General features: G+C 43.9%; 2 protein-coding genes across 6 annotated transcripts in view; one reads left to right on the forward strand and one right to left on the reverse strand.

Annotated features, from left to right (window-relative positions):
• Positions 1 to 20,208, reverse strand: NMS (neuromedin S). 2 transcript variants are annotated; one of them, XM_083735692.1, is made up of 12 exons: positions 20,079 to 20,208; positions 11,599 to 11,818; positions 10,617 to 11,029; positions 9,397 to 9,452; positions 8,366 to 8,425; positions 8,237 to 8,263; positions 8,097 to 8,150; positions 6,895 to 6,969; positions 5,951 to 5,986; positions 4,525 to 4,566; positions 3,140 to 3,170; positions 1 to 180 (listed from the first exon to the last, which is right to left on the reverse strand). In XM_083735692.1, exons 3-12 carry the CDS (start codon positions 10,858 to 10,860, stop codon positions 104 to 106), a joined length of 702 nt encoding a protein of 233 aa, XP_083591818.1. In that variant the 5' UTR covers positions 10,861 to 11,029; positions 11,599 to 11,818; positions 20,079 to 20,208; the 3' UTR covers positions 1 to 103. The 2 variants fall into 2 exon arrangements, with proteins under 2 accessions (XP_083591818.1, XP_083591819.1); XM_083735693.1 differs by lacking the exon at positions 11,599 to 11,818 and having other exon boundaries at positions 20,079 to 20,140.
• Positions 20,149 to 21,820, forward strand: part of CHST10 (carbohydrate sulfotransferase 10) — a 23,003-nt gene continuing 21,331 nt past the window's right edge. Inside the window, exon 1 of one of the 4 annotated variants that reach the window (XM_083735654.1) lies at positions 20,149 to 20,419. The gene's annotated coding sequence lies outside the window, so the exon portion shown is untranslated. Of the gene's footprint in view, positions 20,420 to 20,472; positions 20,946 to 21,050; positions 21,316 to 21,820 lie in introns of those variants that run through there. The other 3 variants (XM_083735655.1, XM_083735651.1, XM_083735652.1) reach the window with 3 other exon arrangements.

Genomic DNA, 21,820 nt, shown 5'->3' on the forward strand with positions numbered 1-21,820 from the left:
AACCATACAGGTATAATTTATGGCTGCAAATTTATTACATGTAACTTCACAGGCTTCAAGAGCATGTCTCTGAACAGCGGACTAGTAGTCCAAACGTTTATTTTCAGAGTTTAAAGTGATAGAGCGAGGAAGTCAAGTGACCCTTGGGTTTTCTCTTTCCTTGAAGTCTGAAAGAAAAGTCTGAAAGAAAAATAGTTAGTCTTTGAAGGAATCTAAGTACTTAAGGCATCCACCAATCAACTGTTGAAGCCTTTCCTCTCCGTCCCCTAATGAGGATGATGTCCTCCATGCAAAGATGCTCTTGCAAGAAGGCTGCACATAACTACTGCAGTATGCCTCTATGGACAATACAAGTTGCAAGAACACTGCTGCAGTCCAGCCTCCTTGCAGGCATGCCATGGACATCTGGTTGGCCACTGTGAATAGAGAATGCTGGACTAGTCAAGCCTTTGGTCTGATCCAGAAAGGCTTGGTACTGTGATAGCTCAGTTGGTAGAGCAGAACTCTTAATCTCGGGGTTGTGGGTTTTAGCCCCACATTGGGCAAAAGATTGCAGGGTCTTGGGACTAGATGACACTTGTGGTCCCTTCCAACTCTACAATTCTATGATTCTACTGGATTGGACCCTTCATCTTTAGGGCAGTTGTGTCAATTCTGAAAGCTTTAAGCCTACCAGTACTACAAAATAATATCTGTATGTAGCAGCTATGATTTTCAGTACTTCAGCTGAACTGGCTGGTAGTTAAAATAAAAAATATTCACTTGGATTCAAAAAGGCTAAAACATGTAGTTAGCAAGAAGCTTTTTGGTAGAGAAAAGATTGTAATTTTCTGACGATGGCCAAGAAACACAACAAACAGGAGATGCATCACATTGTTAGGCAGAGCACAGATGCGTAGAAGTTCCAGTCAGTGCACTCCTTATGAGGAAGTTGGCATACATAGCAGTATATGGCGTAATGAGTCTGGTTCTAAAAGCTAGAGCTCCTTTCTTCTTCCTACATGGAAACTGCTTGTTGGCAGTAACACCAAATTATTTTAAAACACAGCAGGGATCTTATTAGCAATCTCAGATATTGGAACCATTTAAAAAACATAAAGCTATTTGTCCAAACACCTTCATGGCAAAAACAGTCCTTTAATCCCAACTCTTCCCAGCCATTTGGACACAAGAAGTTCTATTCTGTTTCTACAAAGGTGCCTTGATTCATGCAAAAGGTAATGGATTGTGAAATGGTGTCATGGACTGGCTGGATGCAGAGGAATAGTGGGAGGCACCAACTAGAGAACCCCCAAGGGAAGAAGGATCAGAGCTAGGCGACTGGTGGTGGTAAGATGAGCACACTGGGGGAAAGTGTTGGAAGCTGAGACAGTAACAGGGCTTAGTGAGCAGGGGGAGTCTGTGGTAGAGAACAGTACAGAAGCATAGACTGGAGATGAGAGAGGGCCAAGAGGAAGAGATGAGTAAGGTTAGTGAAGAAACCAAGGTGTCTTCTCTTCCTGCTGTGACAAGTTCCCCTTCCTCCTGGTCTCCCAGAACCAAAAGAAGCGTGAAGAGAGTAAAGACAGCTCTGGCGATATAGTCTCAGATGGCTTGGGAATGACCCAGAGGAGGAGAAGACTTAGGGAACTGTGGGACGGTGAGGACCTTCAGTCCCCACAACTGCCTCATAGAGGCAAGATCTACTGGGACAAGTTGCTGTGCTCACTAGGCCTGGTCTCCTGAGCCAACCATGTTCCTTTGAATAAAGAATAAACTTCGCTGATCTATTTCCAACCTGTTCCTGACTCCCTCTCCTGACAGATGTGCTCTGCAGGGGTGCTGTGAGCATAAATCTGTGTGCTGTAGCTGCACATGGTGTTCCAGATCACGTAGCACGAGACCCATGTGCAGCTCCAGTCAACTTTTGATGATGGTGATCACATGACTGAAGAAGGGGATGAAACCCAGCATCACCTGCCCCTAGTGGCACTGCTAATGCCAATAACACAGACCATGTATTGGGGAGCAATTTTGCCTGAGTATGTGAAGTAGTATATTGTCTCCCTGCTTATTTAACTTATATGCAGAATTCATCATGCGAAAGGTTGAGCTGGATGAATCCCTAGCCGGAACTAAGATTGCCGGAAGAAATATCAACAACCTCAGATATGCAGATGACACAACCTTGATGGCAGAAAGTGAGGAGGAATTAAAGAACCTTTTAATGAGGGTGAAAGAGGAGAGCGCAAAATATGGTCTGAAGCTCAACATCAAAAAAACGAAGATCATGGCAACTGGTCCCATCACCTCCTGGCAAATAGAAGGGGAAGAAATGGAGGCAGTGATAGATTTTACTTTCTTGGGCTCCATGATCACTGCAGATGGTGACAGCAGCCACGAAATTAAAAGATGCCTGCTTCTTGGGAGAAAAGCAATGACAAACCTAGACAGCATCTTAAAAAGTAGAGACATCACCTAGAGGTCCGTATAATAAAAGCTATGTTTTTTCCAGTAGTGATGTATAGAAGTGAGAGCTGGACCATAAAGAAGGCTGATCGCCGAAGAATTGATGCTTTTGAATTATGGTGCTGGAGGAGACTCTTGAGAGTCCCATGGATTGCAAGAAGATCAAACCTCCCCATTCTGAAGGAAATCAGCCCTGAGTGCTCACTGGAAGGACAGATCATGAAGATGAGGCTCCAATAATTTGACCACCTCATGAGGAGAGAAGACTCCCTGGAAAAGACCCTGATGTTGGGAAAGATGGAGGGCACAAGGAGAAGGGGACGACAGAGGACAAGATGGTTGGACAGTATTCTCGAAGCTACCAACATGAGTTTGACCAAACTGCGGGAGGCAGTGGAAGACAGAAATGCCTGGCGTGCTCTGGTCCATGGGGTCATAAAGAGTCGGACACGACTAAATGACTAAACAACAACATGTGAAGTAGTACTATACATGTGAACTGGTTCACTGACATCAACATGCTTATAAAAATATTCTCCCCCCCCCCACCAGCTACATCCATGTCATTCCATGCTCATTTTATAGAAGAGGATACATGCACCCCATTGAGATATCATCATTACCGCCACAAACAAATATGAATGTTGTAAATAAATAAATAAATACACGACCTTTTGACTGTCCTATTCACCTCCATTATCCACTGTCCTTCCATTCCTTGGCTAAAAATTTAACACGCAAAGAAAAATAAATTAAACACACTGCAGTGTTACTCATGAAATAACATTGAGAAGCATAATCTCCAGCTTTGCCACAAAGTGAACAGCAGAAAAGAGGGGCAGAGTTGACTTTGTTGGCACACCAGGTGCTTCTCCAACTCAAGGTCATTCAAAGGTGTGAGTTTGCAAAAGAGCATCACTTTGCTGACTAGAACAACTGCGCTGCATTCCACTTGGCTGTCAGAATGTTTTGTCAGCATGCAGGCATGTGGTTATCATTCCATGCCTCCCATTCCTATATGCTGGTCTGTGGGCAGGTGCCCTCTACTTGCTTGCACTCCTCCATATAAGCAGCATATAGGTTGCACTGAAGCCATGGCAAGGGTGGGTGGGAGGCAATTCTTTGCCAAATATTTGGGGTGGAATTAAGCATTTGTATTATTATGAAGGTCCCATTTGCGCAAGCGTTCCAGCTTTCCAAGCGGAACAATTTCCTCCTGCTGTGTGCTGTTTTGTGGGTTCTTCAGACCCTTATAAGCCAATTTGAGGGGATGCAAGGGGAGGAGAGGGAGAGAAGCCCTGCTGTAGAAGTGAAAGTCCTTGCACAGAAGCAACAACATTCTAAAACAATTGAAACATTCTAAAAAACAATTACAATAATGTATTTGTTTTTGTAGCTCCTCTGGCTTTTTAATTATTTAAATTCTCTAGATATTTAGGATAAGAAACAGATGTAGTGATACACTTAAGTAATTTTAGATTTTGGACCTAATGATCTTACAATGGGGAATGACTCTGTATATAGTCAATACATATTATTCCCCAGTCCTGTTGCATTTGTGGAGTGAGGGATAGCTGTAGCTCATTCTGTTGAGCGGGGCACTGGACTCCTGCCCTAATTGCTGCCTTGATAGCACCACTAAATATATTGTATTGCGGTAAGGAAGCCTGATGCAATCTTCAGTGAGACCACAGTGTAGGGTGAACTGTAGATTTTAACACATGCTAGTATCACATAATGCAGAGCGTTCCAAACTTTTCATGTTGGTGACACACTTTTCAGACGCGCATCATTTCACGACACAGAATTCAGTTTTACTAGCAAACCGAAGGTTAAACTAACCCCTTTCCATCCCCGGGAGGAAGGCGGACAGCATTCACACAACACACCTACACACTGCAGCCGACACACTAACGTGCTGCGACACACGGTTTGGAAAGCTCTGATATAATGGTGTGTGTTTCGGGCTTCAGGCTTTATAAATGCTGTTTTCATTTTCATTTTTTTATACCAAGAGGGGAAACTATGTATGGTTCAATTTTATTTTTCTGATAATGAACAAATAAAATTAGATACCCTGAAGAGAAAAAATGGTCGGCCCAAGGTATCCATGCTGTCCTGTAAAAGGAAAGAAATAAAGCAGACTTGGCAAAATGTTTCTAAGCCTATTGTGCACTTTGACATAGGTCAGGAGTTCTGAAATATTGCAGTGTAGTGGGGCCCAATGGAGGCAGTGAAATGCACAAGAGATTCTGCAGCCAACAGAGCCAGAACTTTCCTCCCAGCAATATAGGGGGTTCAAGTGCAATCTTATGAATGTTTACTCAAATGGGGATCACTCCCGGGTAAATATGCATAGGAAGGTAGTTGGTCAAAGCAATCCAACTCCCCCCATTTAAACTAGACTGGGGAGGGCAGTTGGAATGAGTAGCCTTACGGTATCCCTCCACCCAGCTCTCCTGACTAAGCTGGCTCCTGCCACCCATTACCAAGGGTCATTCCCTTGGCTCTAAAATCTAACAAGAATCATTCCCTTGGCTCTAACCTCCCGCTTCCACCTGCTGAATGTCTGGATGGGTGGTAGCCAGGAAAACACCACAATGTGGTGTTCTGGGGCAAGGAAGAGGCAGGATTGAGCTGGTCCACGATCCATTGGATCCTGAGCTCTGGTCTCACTGCTGTTGTGTGACAGGGTCCGGTCCGGTTGGTGCACTAGCCTGGAGCATGGATCTGGGCACATCATCATCTCCTCTGCTTTCTGCACATAGGAGCCAACTCCTAGGAAGCCAAGGTCCCTCCCCCCCAATAAAAGAGTTGAGGGGGCCAGGTTCCCCAAAGCTGATGGGCGTTGCCATTTAATTTGTGCCCTGCACCGCGACATGTGGTCGATGTTGTGGGGCAGGGTTTACTTGCCCCCCCCCAAATAATTTAATCAAGTTGGCACGCCTTCTTCCGCCACAGACTTTCTGAGCAGCAGGGCTTCAGATGCATTGGTGGCCCTGCCATTCCAAAAAAGCCCCACCAGCTGGGTGGTGGTGGATAAGTTAGGACTGGAGCCTTAGTATAGCAAACACCAACAGAGAAATAGGAACAAGGAGGAGAGGAAGATAGAGATGACACTGTGACCCCCATTAAGCATATTAAGAAGGTTAGAGATGCCCCCTGAACAATTTAGGATGGCATTCCGAGGGCTGCTAAGGGAGGGCAAAATTGCCCCAAATTGAGCAAATCTTTGCCTTCCTATTTTTCTTATGAACCATCATAGCTATGTCTGTTTTGAATGTATAAAGAGTCTACCCCGTGCTCACTCACAAAGTAGGAGAAGCAAAGGGCAGAGCATTTAAACATTTACTGTGTTGCTGGCATCACCCATGCCATTCCTTGCCTTCTGTCTCTTTGATATGCTGACCCAGACAGCTCACAGGGTGGCAAAACAAACTAACGGAGCATTGGGAGCTGTTTGTAACACATATGCACGATAATGCCAGCATTTTAAGCCTACCTTCTTCCCGAATTCTTCGGCTGCAAGCTGAGATTCCTGCAAGGTGATAGTGCATGTTAATTTCATCATCTCCTAATGCTGATAGGTTGATGCCTTTCAGCAGAAGCTAACAGACTGCTCCAGTACATGACATTAGGCTAAAGCATTCGAAACACAAAACCACAGGCAATGTTGGAAACAGAAAGAGAATGCTAAACACCTTGAATTCATCTGAGGTTTTTCTTTGGCCAAGCAACATGTATAGCGCATGCTTCTGTCTCTTAAATGGAAATGGCGTGATCATGCTCTTGAGCACAACACCAAAGCTCAAATGGAAAGTTAGATCTTAGTATTGATTTTTGAAAGTGCTATTATTTATTCTGTAAATTTGTTCCTAGTACCATTCTCTACATTTTCACTGAATGTTAAACTAATCAAATGATGCAGCTGGTAGTTTACATGGCTACAGAGTTGTTGGGTTTTTTTGTATCTGCTACACCCAGTCTCCTACAGATGTCAGTTGCAATTGACTGCAATGGGAATGAATTATTCTACCAGTTAAGGATATTACAGTGCAGAATGTTCCTGCATGCAAAAGCCCTTTGCAAAGTTGCTTCAGCATTCAGCACCAATACAGGAGTTATACTGGAGATTTTGACCATCCTTTGGGTAGGGATAGTGTATGTGCCTAGCAGTTCACAAACACTAGAAGAATTAACTAACAGGAATAGTCACATCAACAATGATGGTTGTGACTTATTGAATAAACATTTAAAAATGGGGTACAATAAGGAAATTCATGGGGTGGGGAATGATAGAATGTTTTAAGAAAAAGAAAGGGATATAAGGAGGAAGTGAGAGTAGACAAATGCACACAATTTCACCACCAGGCTTTTTAAAAGAAAAGGAAAAAGTCAAAATGAAGTTTTTGTGCCACAAAATACTACGATGAAGCAAGTGCATACAGGATCAAGGAATCTTTTCATTCTCCTCTCCGAGAGCTTTGGAGCAAGGCTCATTAAAGGATGCACAGGGAAAGACTGTAACAAAGAGATATCATGAACACCAATTTTATGCAAAGACAAAAATTAGAAGGATAAATGTGTAAAGCCTAGATGACAGCTATATGGTTCACTGACAAAGTGACATTCCTAATCTACCAGTAACATCATCTCAACATAGATGACTTTATAAGGAACTGGCTCATTCAAAATATGAAGTCCCAAAATAAGTTTATCAAGAAGTTTCAGATGCAGCCAGAAAACCATCTCTTGGGGGATTTGCCAGGATTGTAGAGCAGTGCAGAGGTGCTGGGTAATTAGGAGCAGATCCCTCATGCTGTAATCCTAAACGCACTTGCTAGGCATAAAGCTCCATAGAACTAAGTGGGGTTTGTTCAGGGCAAACATGCATTGGGCCATACTGTGGTTCAGGACACTTCTTGCCATTGTTTTAATGAAGTGAAAACCATTACTAATTATATATGTATACACACAGAGATATACTAAATAATAATAAGAATAATTCATAAAGTCGTTGCGAAGGCTTTTTGTGGGTAAAGTCATTCACTAACTGTTCGAAAGAGAGGGTTGTATTAGGCTAATGAATTTTCATCCCCCCCCCCTTGATAGATGGTTCCCATGTTACACTGAAGGGAGTGTGGCTGTCTAAAACCCTACCGGGCTCTTATGAATCTAGTTGCAATATTTTTTCAGATCCTGATAACTTCCTCACTGTACATTTAAAGCACTTATACCACTTTGACCATCATGACTTCCCTCAAAGATTACTGGGAACTGTAAGAGTCCTGAGGACACCCCTCACACAGCTACAGTTCCCATGATTCTTTGGGGGAAGCCTGGACTGTTGAAGAAGTATGAGAGTGCTTTAAATGTATGGTCCAGATATGAGATAAATCTTGTTTGACGTTATTTGCCTGGCTTAAGGTTCAGCCTGCCCTTTGTGGACTTGAGTTGCAATCCTATGCACAATTCCTTTGTCATAAGCGCCATTGGTTTCAATGGGTCTTAATTCCAAGCAGACATGCATAGGCTTGCATTGCTAATAAATACACTCAAGGGACATGAAAGATTTTATATACTGTTCTACACTGTTTTGTATGTTGTGATGTATAAAATATAAAATATGCTTATGTTAAAATACTAACCCCGGTTTTAAGTGGATATGTTGGATCTTGAGCTCTGGAGTAGTGAAATAAAAACTGCATAGAAAGAGCTATTTTAGTATGTTTCATTATTTAAAGAAAATCAGGTATTGTGCATATTATAAAGAAAGGTAAATACTTACCCTTTTATATATTTCCTGATTATTTTCCTAGTGAGGAGAAGCATATCAGATTACATGAGGATTGATGATTACTTAACTACATAAATACTGTGACAGAGTTTTCAGAGAAAAGAAAAAATCGGATCATACCTCATCTATCTGCATGCCATTAAACATGGAATTACAAAGATCCATAACAGAACGGCAGATCTAAAAGACAAAAAGAGCTTAAACTAAATATTGATGTGTTTGAAGCAAATAATAAAAAATACAAACATCATTTTAAAAAATCATTCTAATATACATTATTTTCAAACATAGTTAGTCAAGCATTACATATTTTGCAGTTGTTTTGATATAAAATCACCATGTCTGATTGTGGCCATAAAATTTATTTTTATTTAATTTAGAATGTTGCCGCAAGAGTCAAACAAAACATTAAAAGTGTAACTTCTAACTGATCAAGGTGGTCTAGTGGGCCCATAAAGGATAAGGTGGTTTTTTTTCAAGTAAACTGGTTCCAAGCTAATTAAGCTTTTATAGACTAATAACAACACCTTGAATTTGGCCTAGTAACATATCAGTGGCCAGTGCAGATGTTTGAGCAGAGACATGATGTGCTGACAGGATCACACTCCAGAGTCTTTATTTGGTTTATTTAGTTTGAGTAATGGTGAACTATGTCAGTCGTGTTTATGTCAAACTCTGCTTCCATCCACTGCTCACAACACCTCCATTTTGTGACTGGCAGGCCTCGAACCCTTTCATGTCTGCCCCGGGGATAGAAACTTCAAAAACCCCTAATCTATGCCACTGAGAATTTATTACAACTTATTTTTACATGGGGTTGTTCAGACAGTTCCATCTACTGACAGAAACACCATGCTAGTTTCTAAATCAGAAGTGGAGGGAGTGGGGTAGAGAAATTGGAAAGTTTATTATATTGGCAACATTTTTGAAGATTTTCTTTAGCTTATATATACACTAGATCAACAGATTTTGTTCCTGCAGTGAACATGGGGATGCAGCAACCAATTGTTCTTGTTACATGCATCAGGCATATACCAGGTTGTCTTCCCTCTATAATAGCGGTAGAATTCACTGTTCCCATGGGATCTCACACACTTTTGGGCTAGGTGTTCCAAGCACAGGCATGGAAATTTATTTAAAAGTTTGCATACCTTGCTTTTAGGAATGTCTGATTCGCCTAGATAGTCATCAAAGGGCTGTGGAAATCCTGTTAAAGTGAAACAGTAAGAAAGCATTAGATACACTACAGCATGGGTTTAATTAACGGGCATTAATTGCATAAAGATCTAAAGAAAGACAGGGCAAGTCCAACAGAAGGCATTTAAGAGAATTGTACTACTGTCTTCGGTTGACTCTTTGAGTGTGCACATTTTTAAAAACCTATTATACAGTACAGTGATAATTAGCCTCTTTTGATTTTTTTTTTAATAGTCGGTAGATCAGAATGGCATAAATAGATGACGATGAAACTCGACATAGTTTCCTCACAGAGAAAAAAGACACACACACACACACACCAACTTAACATCTATTTATTACCACCCTTCTCACAATTCACACACGCTTAAGTTTTGTTTTAAACCTGTGTCCCGATACCTACGTTCTCTCAGGCTTTGTGCTAAATACAACACATTTTCTAAAGAGACGAGACGGTCATCCTCGTTTCAGTACCTTGGAGAGCAGCGCAGGTGCTGGAGCTTCTGAACCGTCTCCGGATTCTTTCAACTGTACTATTAAAAACAAACGCCCTGGACCACGTGGAGCTTTATCTAGAGAGAAATTTTAGAGGCTCTACTTCTGCTTCTCCTATTTAAGTGATTGGCCGCTCTTCCATTTACAACTTTCCTCCTCTTTCAGGAGAGATAAAGACCCCGGTGGAAACCCTAACCCACTGTGGCAAAAGCTCGCAGCCTTTTTACTCTTATATTACTACTAGATCAGGAAAACTTCCCAAATGCTCTTCCCTCCACAGGAGAGGATTCTTCCACTTCACGCAGAAACAGTCTTGGAGTTGTGCGCGTGGGGAAGCTATTGCTCATTTCTTAAAGACTGAGCCAGATTAGGAAAAGTTAAAGGAAGCACCCCCTTTTTTTTTGTTTACTTGCTACAGTAAACAGTACAGTACAGTACAGGAGATTCTGACTCCCTCATGCACAAGATTCCTGGGCAAGTTTCCTCTTACAAGTAAGCTTGGCTTACAACCAAGAAACCTCTCGTTAAACGGACAGAAAACCTGCGAAGCATTTCTTCCATTTTTCCCGGTCCTGCTGTAAACTTTCCAGATCGTCCATCCATAGACATAATGAAGGTCGCTGTATAAAAAGTCTTAAGTATCTAAAATAATGCACAATGTGGGGCACGCGGCTCCTACCTGAGGTGAATCGTGCGGTGCAAACGCAGTAGATAACGAAGATCAAGGGGAAGGGAGGCGCGTGCCGTTTCATTTTCAGCGGCCGAGACAGGCTGGGCTTTCTCTGACACAGTTTCTGCATCTTCAGTCCAAGCTGCCCGGCCTTTGTCTGACTCTCCCGAACTCGAGAAGCATCTTTATTTGTAACAAACTTCCCCTCGGAAGAAGAGCCAATCAGCACCTCGCAGGCTCCTCGTTGTCTCATTAAGCGCCACGCTGCGCTTTCATTCAGGAAGTAATTGCTCCCTGCTCGGCGCTTGGCGCACAACGATCTCAACTACGCATTAGCCAAGTTTCCGAGAAGAAGAATATACAGAATGAACGTTTCTGAAAGATCTTGGGGATGGACGACTAAAGGCGGAAGGAAAATGTCCCTAAAGAAAGCAAGGTAACAGTTGTATATATTTGCAACCTTTCTGTTGCAAAGTCCCATAAATTCTGCTATGCAGAATTTTAAAAAGTCCTTTATATTCGAAAGCCTTGCAATATGTAACACGCCAGTGCTATAAATCAATATGCAGCCCTTTCAGCCACATCTCTACTTTAGATAAAATGCGCTGGACATAAAAACCAGCCTCTGTGTAATATCAGTACTCAATTGAAATTCAATAAAGAATATTAACAGTAAAATGTGTGCCGGATAACAAAAATGCCATCAGTGATCATTCAAAGCTGGTACATAATTTTTGATTGTTGAAGTCACTTTTTAAAACTTATTTTATTTTTAAAAATATATAAAATGGCAGGAAGCAAATAGTTTTAAATTATTCAAAAGAGGCAGTTCAGAGATGAATGGGAAGGTGTGTGATTTTTGTACAATTCAACCTCCCTTCTTCCACACCCTCTACACTGTACCTGATACTTTAAGCAATACTTCTTCTATGTTTTCTACACCAATACTGTAGAATTTACAGTATAATCTCAGATACAGTAAGAAACTTACCTGAAAAATCTGTTCATCCATTTTATGCCACAGGAGTGGGGAACCATTGATTCTCCAGCTGTTGTTGACCTATATTTTCTGTAATCAATGGCCATTGGCGATGCTTGCTAGGGCAGATGGGAGTTGTAGATCATCAATATTTGGCAGGTCAAAAATTTTCAAACCTGGCTGTACAGCTTAGGATCCACTTCCTGGAAGGAATGCTTGATCCTACACCAACCTGCCCAGGAACAGAGGTTATGGTGGGTGGTGATCAGTGAGAGAATGTTCTGTATGTGAAATTCCCTCCCTAGAGAGGTCTCCCTGGCACCAACACTGTTTTAATTTCAGTGCCAGGCAAATACTTTTCTCCCAAGCATTTTCATGTATTATTTTCATCTAGTTTTCTTTCTTAACTTGTCATTATATTTTACTTTGTATTTCATCTTCTTGTTATAAACCACTCAGAGTCCTGCTGAAAGGTGGACTAGACATCTTTTAAATAAATAATATAGAAAAATATACCTAAATCTTTCTTCAGTCAAGGTTGTGCCAATATACCATTCCTTCTTATGTAAATTGGGACCCTGAGTGATCGAGCCCTCAGTAAGTGATGCCTGTATTGATACCATAACATTTTTTTATGTGCTGGACATTGCCTAAGCTTAGTCAATGTCAACTTAGTCATATGTCAACTTAGTACAACTGAGTTATCGAAATGCAAGAATTCCATATTGGTTGTAGATCAACCAAGCTATCAATGAATGGAAAGGCAATTTTACATAATGCTTTTTTGGTTTAAATCCTGGGATTACCAACTAGCAGGTCAGGATCTACCAGAAGATCAGAGTGAATCACATACAAGGTGTGCTGGCATCTTGTAAGATACCGATGAGGATTATGAGGGAAAAACTGAATATATAATTATAGCAGTTTATGATCTGTTAAAGTCCTATCCCCCCCTTTTTTTCTAAACACAAGATGAGTCAAAGTGCTGTGTAAGAAAGTCACCATGGTGTAGTGCTTAGAGTGATGGATTACAATCTGGGAGATCAGGGTCCAAATCTCCATTCAGTCATGAAGTCCACTTGGTAATGTTGGATCAGTGACATCAATTGTAATGTGATTACGTACCCTAGGGTCATGGAATATAGAATCATTCTACAGTAGTCATTCTCAAACTTATTTTATCTTTTGGTAGACCACCACATGAAAATTTATTGGCAGACCACCTGAACTTTTTATTTTCTTCAGCACCAGCATTATCATTTAAAAAAAAAGTGTTGTATTACAAAAACCAAAAGCCCTAAGGGAAAGATGCTGAAAAGGGTCCTTAAACTGAAAAATTTGTAGTGGAGAAGAAATAGACCACACCAGCACCATATTATGTAAATCATAGGCCTTATGCCAGGGTCTTGTTAGCTTGCTTGGAAAATCCAGTGCTGCTGACCTTAATCTCCATTATTTGGGTGAGGGGGAATAAGTTTCATCATTCAAATACAGATTAACCTTTCCATATAGACCACTTGAATGGAACTTGTAGAACACAGTTCTTCTCTACAGCAGCCTTTGGTACCTGAAGGTGCTATGTAAGCTGATCTGATTACATCCCAGGCATCAAAATAACAGGGTGGGTCCTAAAATATCTATATCTTAAGTGTCTAAGGTCAGGGTAATGAGATGTGTCTTCAGTATGTGATGCAAACTACATAATGAAGGTCCTCTGTGGGTGTCTTGCCTTTTGCTTTCTGCCTGTCTGGATTTTATTAACAACTGGATGTAGCAGCCCACTTTACTTCTGCTTTCATACTTTGTGGGACCTGATTCTAGAGGAAAATCGTTATCATTTTGAAACCCCTGATAGGGTGCCTCATTTCAGACATAATTTAATCTGCATACACTCAAGAGGAATCATTCCTGGAGGCATTTCGTGGATGCAAAATACTGCCTTGAAACTGACGCTTTTGTTTTTGATCTTGCTGAACATCCATTAAAAATTAGCTTATGGTTCTTGGAATTTATAAAACCGCAATTTAACCAGATAAGGCATTTAAACTGTTTCCTTTAATCAGAATAGGTTCTTTTCCTCACTTATTCCATTTCAAAGGTGTGTGCTGAGAGTTCAGTATCGTCAATGGCCTCGCCAGCACCACATCAGTTTTAATGAGCTGCATTTGCTGTACAAATGAAATAATGCCTTGGGGAGGTCTTGCACTTCCTGTACTTTCCCTGTGGAGAACATGATGCTGGAAATCAGGTTGGTAATTCTGTTGCCCTCAGCCACATGCAACTTGCAAAAGCGAAGAGATTAGATGGAATTGAAAAAGGGGCAACCATTATCACCCTTGGTAGATACTTCATATAAACTTTCCTCCCTGCTATCTCAACTCTGATTACAGTCTCTGATTAAACACAGGAACCATTTTGAAATGGAGGCAGAAGCAAAGGCCCATTATTCTCAAGACAATTCAGTAAAAAGGTTAGCATATGCATCACAGAGTTTTCCAGTCATGTGATTCGCAATGGCTTTGGAGCTAGAGAAAGGTGAGGCAGCAAATGAAGCTTATCTAGAAGTCAAGGTGCATAGTAGCATAGCTGTGAACTTTCAGATTTGAAAATAAGGGATCAGCAGCCTCGAAAATAAGGGATCAGCAGCCTCACCTGTCCCAGGGACAGTCTATGGGATATCTAATAATCCAGGATAGCAGCGAGAAGCAGCAGGAAAAGGTGCTGGAATAAGAGAATTTCCCGCAAAAAAAGGGAAGGTTAACAGCTATGCATAGTAGGCATGTGCTTCTGCAGCCAATGATGCAAAAACACTACTGACTCCAGCAGCCACTGGAACATCAGGGAGCAATGCTGGCACCAGGCATACTTCCAAGCCTCAGACCTGCTCCTTCAGAGGGAGTACAACCTCATCCAGAACAGGCTGTGCTCCCAATCCTAGATGGTCCATTGATGATCAGAGTCTCTGATTGTCTGACTCAAGTCTCAGCTTGTTGGCCCAAGTGGTGTGGTGGTTAAAGAACTGGAGTTCTATTGAGAAGACTTAGGCTCAAGTCTCTGCTCATCAGGTTAACCTTTTTCATAGACCAGTTGTAAAGATAAAATTGCAGGGAGCCAAGCACCTTGGAAGAAGAGTGGACAAAAATGTAATGAAAGAAATTCTATGGGTCACATGATATATATTTTTAGATTTATAAGTAAGGGTGCCGTCCTATCTCACCTGTAAGGCCTAGGAGCATAGTAGAAACTGTACATAGGGTCAGGTTGTTCAATTTTATCTGTGTACACTTAAGAAATGTAAAGTGGAAGTGAAGTGAGGTCAGCCCATGACACTAGAACCCTGGTCCATCTCAAGTGGTCAGGGCATGGTGTAAGCCATAATGTACACTGTGACATAGTGCCCTTTGCTGACCCCTCCCCGCCCCATTGCTTTGCCCCTCTTTTCCACTGACATGAACAGAGGCTCCTGCAACCTAGCAAGAGATTTCATTGCTCACTGGGATATGGATGTTCAACAGATATATGATGCAGTGGTCCCTACCAGCTGCTTGTAGCAGAGCAAATAAACCTATGCATTATAAAGGTGGAATTACCTGAGACTGGTTGTGGCTCCCTATTTTGAGTGAGCAAGCCTAGGTTTGTACTGTATAAAATGCTTCCAATAAAGGATATGCTGGAGTTACTATCAGCTTTGTCATACATAAGGGACACAGGTGGCACTGTGGTCTAAACCACAGAGCTTAGGGCTTGCCGATCAGGTCGGTGGTTTGAATCCCTGCGACGGGGTGAGCTCCCGTTGCTCAGTCCCTGCTCCTGCCAACCTAGCAGTTCGAAAGCTTGCAAAAGTGCAAGTAGATAAATAGTTACTGCTCCGGCGGGAAGGTAAACGGTGTTTCCGTGTGCTGCTCTGGTTTGCCAGAAGCAGCTTAGTCATGCTGGCCACATGACCTGGAAGCTCCCTCAGCCAGTAAAGCGAGATGAGCACCGCAAGCCCAGAGTCGTCTGCAAATGGACCTAACGATCAGGGGTCCCTTTACCCTTTACCTTTACATGAAGCAGCAACCATCATGTTGCTTCAGACATCTTGTAAAAAATTATCTTTTCCCCCAGGCTTTCACTGACTCAAAATATTTGACCTTGTTTGATATGATGAATTTATTTGTTTTTATATGCTTATATTACTCTTAAAAACTTGGCTTTAGGTTGTATTTTTGTTTTAATGATACGTGTGTGTGTGTATTACACTACTTAAATACATTTAAAATATTAAGTGGTTTACAAATGCTTTTAAATAAGTGACTAAATTTCCTATCATTCCTATTATGTCAATTCATATATTCTAATTAAACCTTACTGCCTAGGCAAAAATGTGCTGAGAAAATGTGCATTGGGTTGTATAAAAGCAGCAACCAGAAGAATTGCCTGAAAATAGCCTGCCTTGGTAATGAAGTTTTCAATTCCAGGCTAGCAGCAAGGCACTGAGCAGAAACAGAGGCTAGTTATTACTTGGAACAGTGGGAAATAGATAGGCTGACAGATGAAGATGGCAAGAAATTGGCCACGATGTCCTTGAACATATCCAATTTATTGCTGGAGATTTAATCCAGTGGAACATGATTCAGAACATAGGTTTTCCATGAGAGTTTGGCTTTATTTGTTATTATTATTTAATTTATATCCTGCCCTTCCTTCCAAAGGAGCCTGTGCAGCAAGCATTCAAATGATAAAACAATTAAAATATCTACAAGCTATTTGAGATGCAGACTTGGAATGCTTATTTTCAATATTGCACTTCAAAATGGAAAGTGCAGAAAAAGGAAATGTAGGTTGTCTGGGTTTTTGCTTGCTTGTTTTAACTTGTAACTGAGCTTTTGATGTGCCCTGGGCTAGTACTTCAGTGATTGCGTTAGATTTCTTTTGCAATAGGTTGCTAGATCTACACTTGTACTCAGCAGAATTCTCCTTGCACAAAAGAGAAGGAAGGAAGGTGATTTTTACTGATTTCCCCCCTCCTGTCTGGCTTCAGCACTCTGTGCCCCTTACAGATCTGCCAGGGAGAACTGGGGTACCCTCCAAAGCAGCCCAGTGGCAAGGGGCAATCAGCAAAAATCACCTCCCTTCCATCCAGCAGGGAGTGTCTGTTGGATCTTGGTGCCTTCTGTCAACAGAAGATTATATTCCATTCCTCTAAGTTAAGCAAGTCTGATCTGGGCTAAGGAAAGCAAATAGGTTTAAATCAATGTTTCTAGTGCAATTAATTTACCTTGGCCAGATCTTTCACTGGATACTTATCAGTTTGTTGTACTAGTTTGGAATCAACAGAATGTCAGAGCTGGGATTTCTGACATTAACCAAACAGAAAATACACATAAACATACACATAAACAAGTTCAGAAAATACTGTATGCAACACACACATGATGCAAGTTCTGCGTAGGGTCCACCTATGGGTGAACCTGAGTATTGCCTAGTTACAAGAAACGACCCTGTACAGAAAGTCCACACAGTAACAAAAGGCAAAAGGCATATATGTCCTGATTTAGGATTCAAGAAATTTGCTTAATTAATTACATTAACAAGTAAACACTAAAGTGTATGGCTAGATCCTTCGGGAACCACTAACAACCACAAAGCGATACTACCAAAGAGTGGTGGTGATAGTGAGAAAAACTGTCACAAATTGTTCTTTGTCTTCCGTCTTCCATCTAGGCCAGTGGCCAAACCTTCCAGCTAGGAAGATTTGAAGAGGCCGAGAACTTCCACTTGACTGCATATGGAGAGCTAAAATAATATGTGCATGCATGCAGAGAACCTAATGCAATTGCACAGATGATGGCATATCTCAGATGTCCGCTTTAGTAAAAAAAAACCTGAAATTTTCTGTCTGTTAAACAATTACGTTTAGCCCAACTTAGAATGAAGCAAAATGAGAATAGGTGGAGGCTGTCAGCCTTTCAGACCACACACCAGACTGCCACAGGCCATGACTGACAGTTCAAGGGCTTAGCTTCTAGTACGGTATGTCTGCCCTTCTGGATCACAATCATGCAAACGTGCACCTCAGAAAAACACCAAACAATAGCCCCAAATCAAGCAGAATTGCATCCAATTTTGATTGCTTGGTATATCTGCCATTCAATAGAGCACTGGTGTGAATGTGGCCCTCCAGGTCTTGCTATCAGGCCCTCAGGCTCTCCCCAGCCCAAACCCCTCACTGGCACTGCTATGTACCCTCCTCATGTGCTTTTGCCTGGCTGGAGTGAAGCACTGGCAAAATGTCTTCATTACCTAAAGCAACAATAACAAGAAGAATAATGTGCACAAAGGGCATAGTGACATCCATTTTAATCCATCATGGCTGCTCTAACGCATACATAAAACATAAAACAATTGCTGAGTGCAATGGATGCGTAGGCCTAGCAGGGCCCAGATTAACACACACCTAGCCATATCCACAAAGGGACACGGGTGGCACTGTGGGTTAAACCATGGAGCCTAGGACTTGCTGATCAGAAGGTTGGTGGTTTGAATCCCTGCGATGGGGTGAGCTTCCGTTGCTCAGTCCCTGCTCCTGCCAACCTAGCAGTTCGAAAGCAATGCAGTGCAAGTAGATAAATAGGTATCGCTTCAGCAGGAAGGTAAACGGCATTTCCATGCACTGCTCTGGTTTGCCAGAAGTGGCTTAGTCATGCTGGCCACATGACCCGGAAGCTGTACGCCGGCTCCCTCGACCAATAAAGTGAGATGAGCGCCGCAACCCCAGAGTCGGTCACGACTGGACCTAATGGTCAGGGGTCCTTTATCTTTAGCCATATCCACAGCTCTCCATGGACCCACTTGGATGAAAACAGGACTTAGAGGAGCATCTGAATTTGCTGTTTGGGGGCCTCCTCCGTGAGGCCCGAACCAAATGTGAGGAACCCTACTCTGCTCCTGATGATTGACTGTTTTATCTGAGGCAGGGCTGTCTTAAGCATATCCAGTGCCATGGTACAAAGCTCCCTCCGGTGCCACCCCCCGTCTCCCAGAGTTTTTAAGGTAGGATGGCACTGCTGGTGGGGCTGGAGGAGGCGGGCAGTAGCTGGAGGGCAGCTCCTCCAGCGGGGATGAGGCAGAGGCTGGACGCGGCGCCTCCCGGCTCAGCTGGCCGCTTCGTGCCGTGGTGGCCATGGCAGACGGAGGCTCCAGGCGTGGCACTGCTTCTGTGTGGCATGGCGGAGGCAGGTGAGGGCGGCGAGCTGATGCCGGGAGATGCCGCGTCCAGCATCCGCCTCTTCCCTGGCGCCCTCCAGAACTTGGTGGCCTGGCGCCCCGCGCCACTAGCCTCTATGGGTAAGATGCCCCTGATCTGAGGACAGCTTTGCAGGGAGAAGACAAGGAGTCTGCAAAGGCAGAGAAGTTAGAGGAGAGTCTCTGAAGCAGAGCTTAGATTTGGGGCTGGACCACCTGGCAGGAGGACATGGCCCATTTGGAAAAGCTAAGGAGAAGGAAGGGATCGCTTTTTGATTGTGGGTGGCAGTGGCCTACCTCTTTAACTTGACCAGCCCCCTGATTCTAAGATGCTCTGTTCTCCCACAGAACCTGTCATGGAAAATTGGTAGGAGAGACAACAGGCAGACAGCAGCTTCCACTTGCTGTTGGCCTATTCTAGGAGGGTCTCTGAGCTATCCATATGAACCTCAGCTTTATTTATTAATTTCTTTGGAATATTTACATTGCACTTCATAGCCCCAAGGGGCTCCCAAAGTGCCCTCTCCCTTCCATCTCTGCCTAGTAGGCTACAGGGCCCACTGAAGTCCTCTAGGGCAAGGGACTGGGGCCAAATAGATGGCACTCACTCAGCCCATAATGGAGGCGAAGCCCACAAGCAGGACATGAGTGCAAAAGCACTTTCTAGCTGTTGTTTCCGATCATCTTGTATTCAGAGGTAGACTGCTCCTAGGCACTGATGCTCTGCTATCACAAGAGATCTCCTTAAGAACCTGGTTGCTGGATTAGGCCAGTGTCTCACCTAGTCGTGCAACCTAACCAAAAGTATTTCGGCACCTTAAAATACTTCTTGGGGGATGTACTTTTGCATACTAGAGTTTGCTGTTAGGTGTGGCACTTTGCAGGAGAAACGCAAAAATTCCCCTGTATCTGTATTTGGTCTGCAGTAGGTCCTACATCCATTTACCTGGAAGTCTCACTGAACTCAATGGGACCTACTTTTGAGTAGCCATGCACTGGACTGCCCTGTGCCTATGCATAAGCATTCCTTACTTAATTATCCAGCTAATAATTATCCAGCTAATATTTTCCACTTCTGCTAAAAACATTCCTTTTCAACCACGCTGTCCCTGAAGCCTTGACCACTTTTGTTGTTACTGCCGTTCTGACTGCTGAAACCTGAATAGATTTTAATCCTTCTGAAGTTTCATATGAGATTCCCTTCTACCATTCACCGCGTACAGAAGATTGTTTCTTGCGCGGCTCACCATACGCGCAAGACTCACATGCAATTGGCCTGTTCGCCGTGGCGGGCGAGGCTTCCTTCGCATCCTCCCTCGGCCGCCCCCTCGGGGGGGGGGCTGAGTCAGCGTCGTTCCCGGGAGGTGCTCTTCCTTCACCCCGGGCCCTCACGCCTCTCCCCACCTCCTTTCCCCCTTCCCCCCCGCCTCCTCTGTTGCCCGCCTGCTTGGGAAGGCAGCGCAGCTTGCGCGCCGCGACGGCGCCACCTCCGAGGCGGCGCGCAAACATGGAGGAAGAGGCTGCGGAGGCTGCTGCAGGAGCAGCAGGACCGGGCAGCGGAAGCTGAGGAGAATACACGGTCCTACTGCTGTTTGCAGCTGCGGAGGCAATAATATATCTATATCTATGTATCAAAGCGGGGAGCGGGGGGGGGGGGCAGCAAGCAAAGAAGGCGATGCAGCTGCAGCCCGGGCTGCGCGTCTGCGTCGCCTGCTGAGGGGAGACGCTTTTCCCGGCTCGCGCGGCTGCTGCACCAGCAGGGCCTGGTGGCGGGTCTGTGGGAGGAGCGGAGCTGTAGGCGGGCAATGCATGAGAGGAACGCGGCGGCGGGTCGCTGAGCGACTCAGGCCCCGGAGCGGGGGGGGGGGGGAGCCGCCTTTCCCTTTGGGGAGGAGAAGAGGGTGGCGGTGGAGCCGGCGCGCCCGGCCGGCCGCTTGCTTGCTTGCAGCAGTGGCCCCAGCTGGGCGGCAAACGGGTGAGCACCGGCTTTTGCAAGGAAGGACGCATCTTCCACCACGGGAGCCCCGGCCCTTGGCCCTCTTCCCCGGGAGGGAGCGAAGGACTCTGCCCCACCTCGAGAGGGGCTGGCTGTTTCGACGAGCAGCCCCGGGCCCTCTCCCCCCTCCTCCGGAGTAAGTACCTGGCTTTTCAAGCCGCGTTTGTTAACAGGGGGGCGGGTCTGTTTGTTTTCAACCAGGGTATGGGCGCTGTCAGAGCGGTGGTCCATTGAGCATTCCCAGGCTCCCAGGCCCCTCTGGAGACGCCACGGATTGAACCTTGCGAAACATCCCTGAGCCACAGCCCCCTAGGTGTAGTGAGACCCTAGTCAGTGTTTTCACAAAATCCCCCACAAGGAAGGTACTTTTGATAAGGTGTCTTTAATCCGTATATACGGTCTAAAGTTGTGAGGTGGAAGATGTATTTTCCTGTATGTGCAGAAGGATTCCTCCCCCCTCCAACTTGGTTGACTGGACAAGAGAACAGCGGGTGGATTCCTTGGAGGTGAGGGACGACGATTTCAGGAAAGAGATCTTGATGTCTTGGTGGAAGGTGCACTGCATTTGCCTCCCCAGTTTGCTGCAGTAGTAAAAATAAATAAATAAATAAATAAAATTGATTCAGGGAATTGTTAGGAAGGGGGTTGGAAATAAAACTGTTAGTGCCGTATTGTCATTTTCTCTAAATATGCCATGTTTAGCACAGCCACTGTGAGGAATTTTGTCAACTCGACTGAAAAGAGCAATGAGTACAGTGGTACCTCGGGTTAAATACGCTTCAGGTTACATACGCTTCAGGTTACGGACTCCTCTAACCCAGAAATAGTACCTCGGGTTAAGAACTTTGCTTCAGGATGAGAACAGAAATCGTGCTCTTGCGGCACGGCGGCAGCAGGAGGCCCCATTAGCTAAAGTGGTGCTTCAGGTTAAGAACAGTTTCAGGTTAAGAATGGACTTTCAGAACCAATTAAGTACTTAACCCAAGGTACTACTGTAGCTGAATCCTATAG

The sequence above is a fragment of the Podarcis gaigeae genome (assembly GCF_964106915.1).
Source record: "Podarcis gaigeae genome assembly, chromosome: 4".
Classification (NCBI taxonomy): Eukaryota; Metazoa; Chordata; class Lepidosauria; order Squamata; family Lacertidae; genus Podarcis; species Podarcis gaigeae.

Coding starts and splice junctions, on each gene's coding strand:
- NMS (XM_083735692.1), bottom strand. CDS start 10,860: ATGAGACAACGAGGAGCCTGCGAGGTGCTGATTGGCTCTTCTTCCGAG. Junction 8,426..9,396: donor CAGACATTCCTAAAAGCAAG/GTATGCAAACTT, acceptor TTTGTCTTTTAG/ATCTGCCGTTCTGTTATGGA. Junction 6,970..8,096: donor CATATCCACTTAAAACCGGG/GTTAGTATTTTA, acceptor TCTTTGTTACAG/TCTTTCCCTGTGCATCCTTT.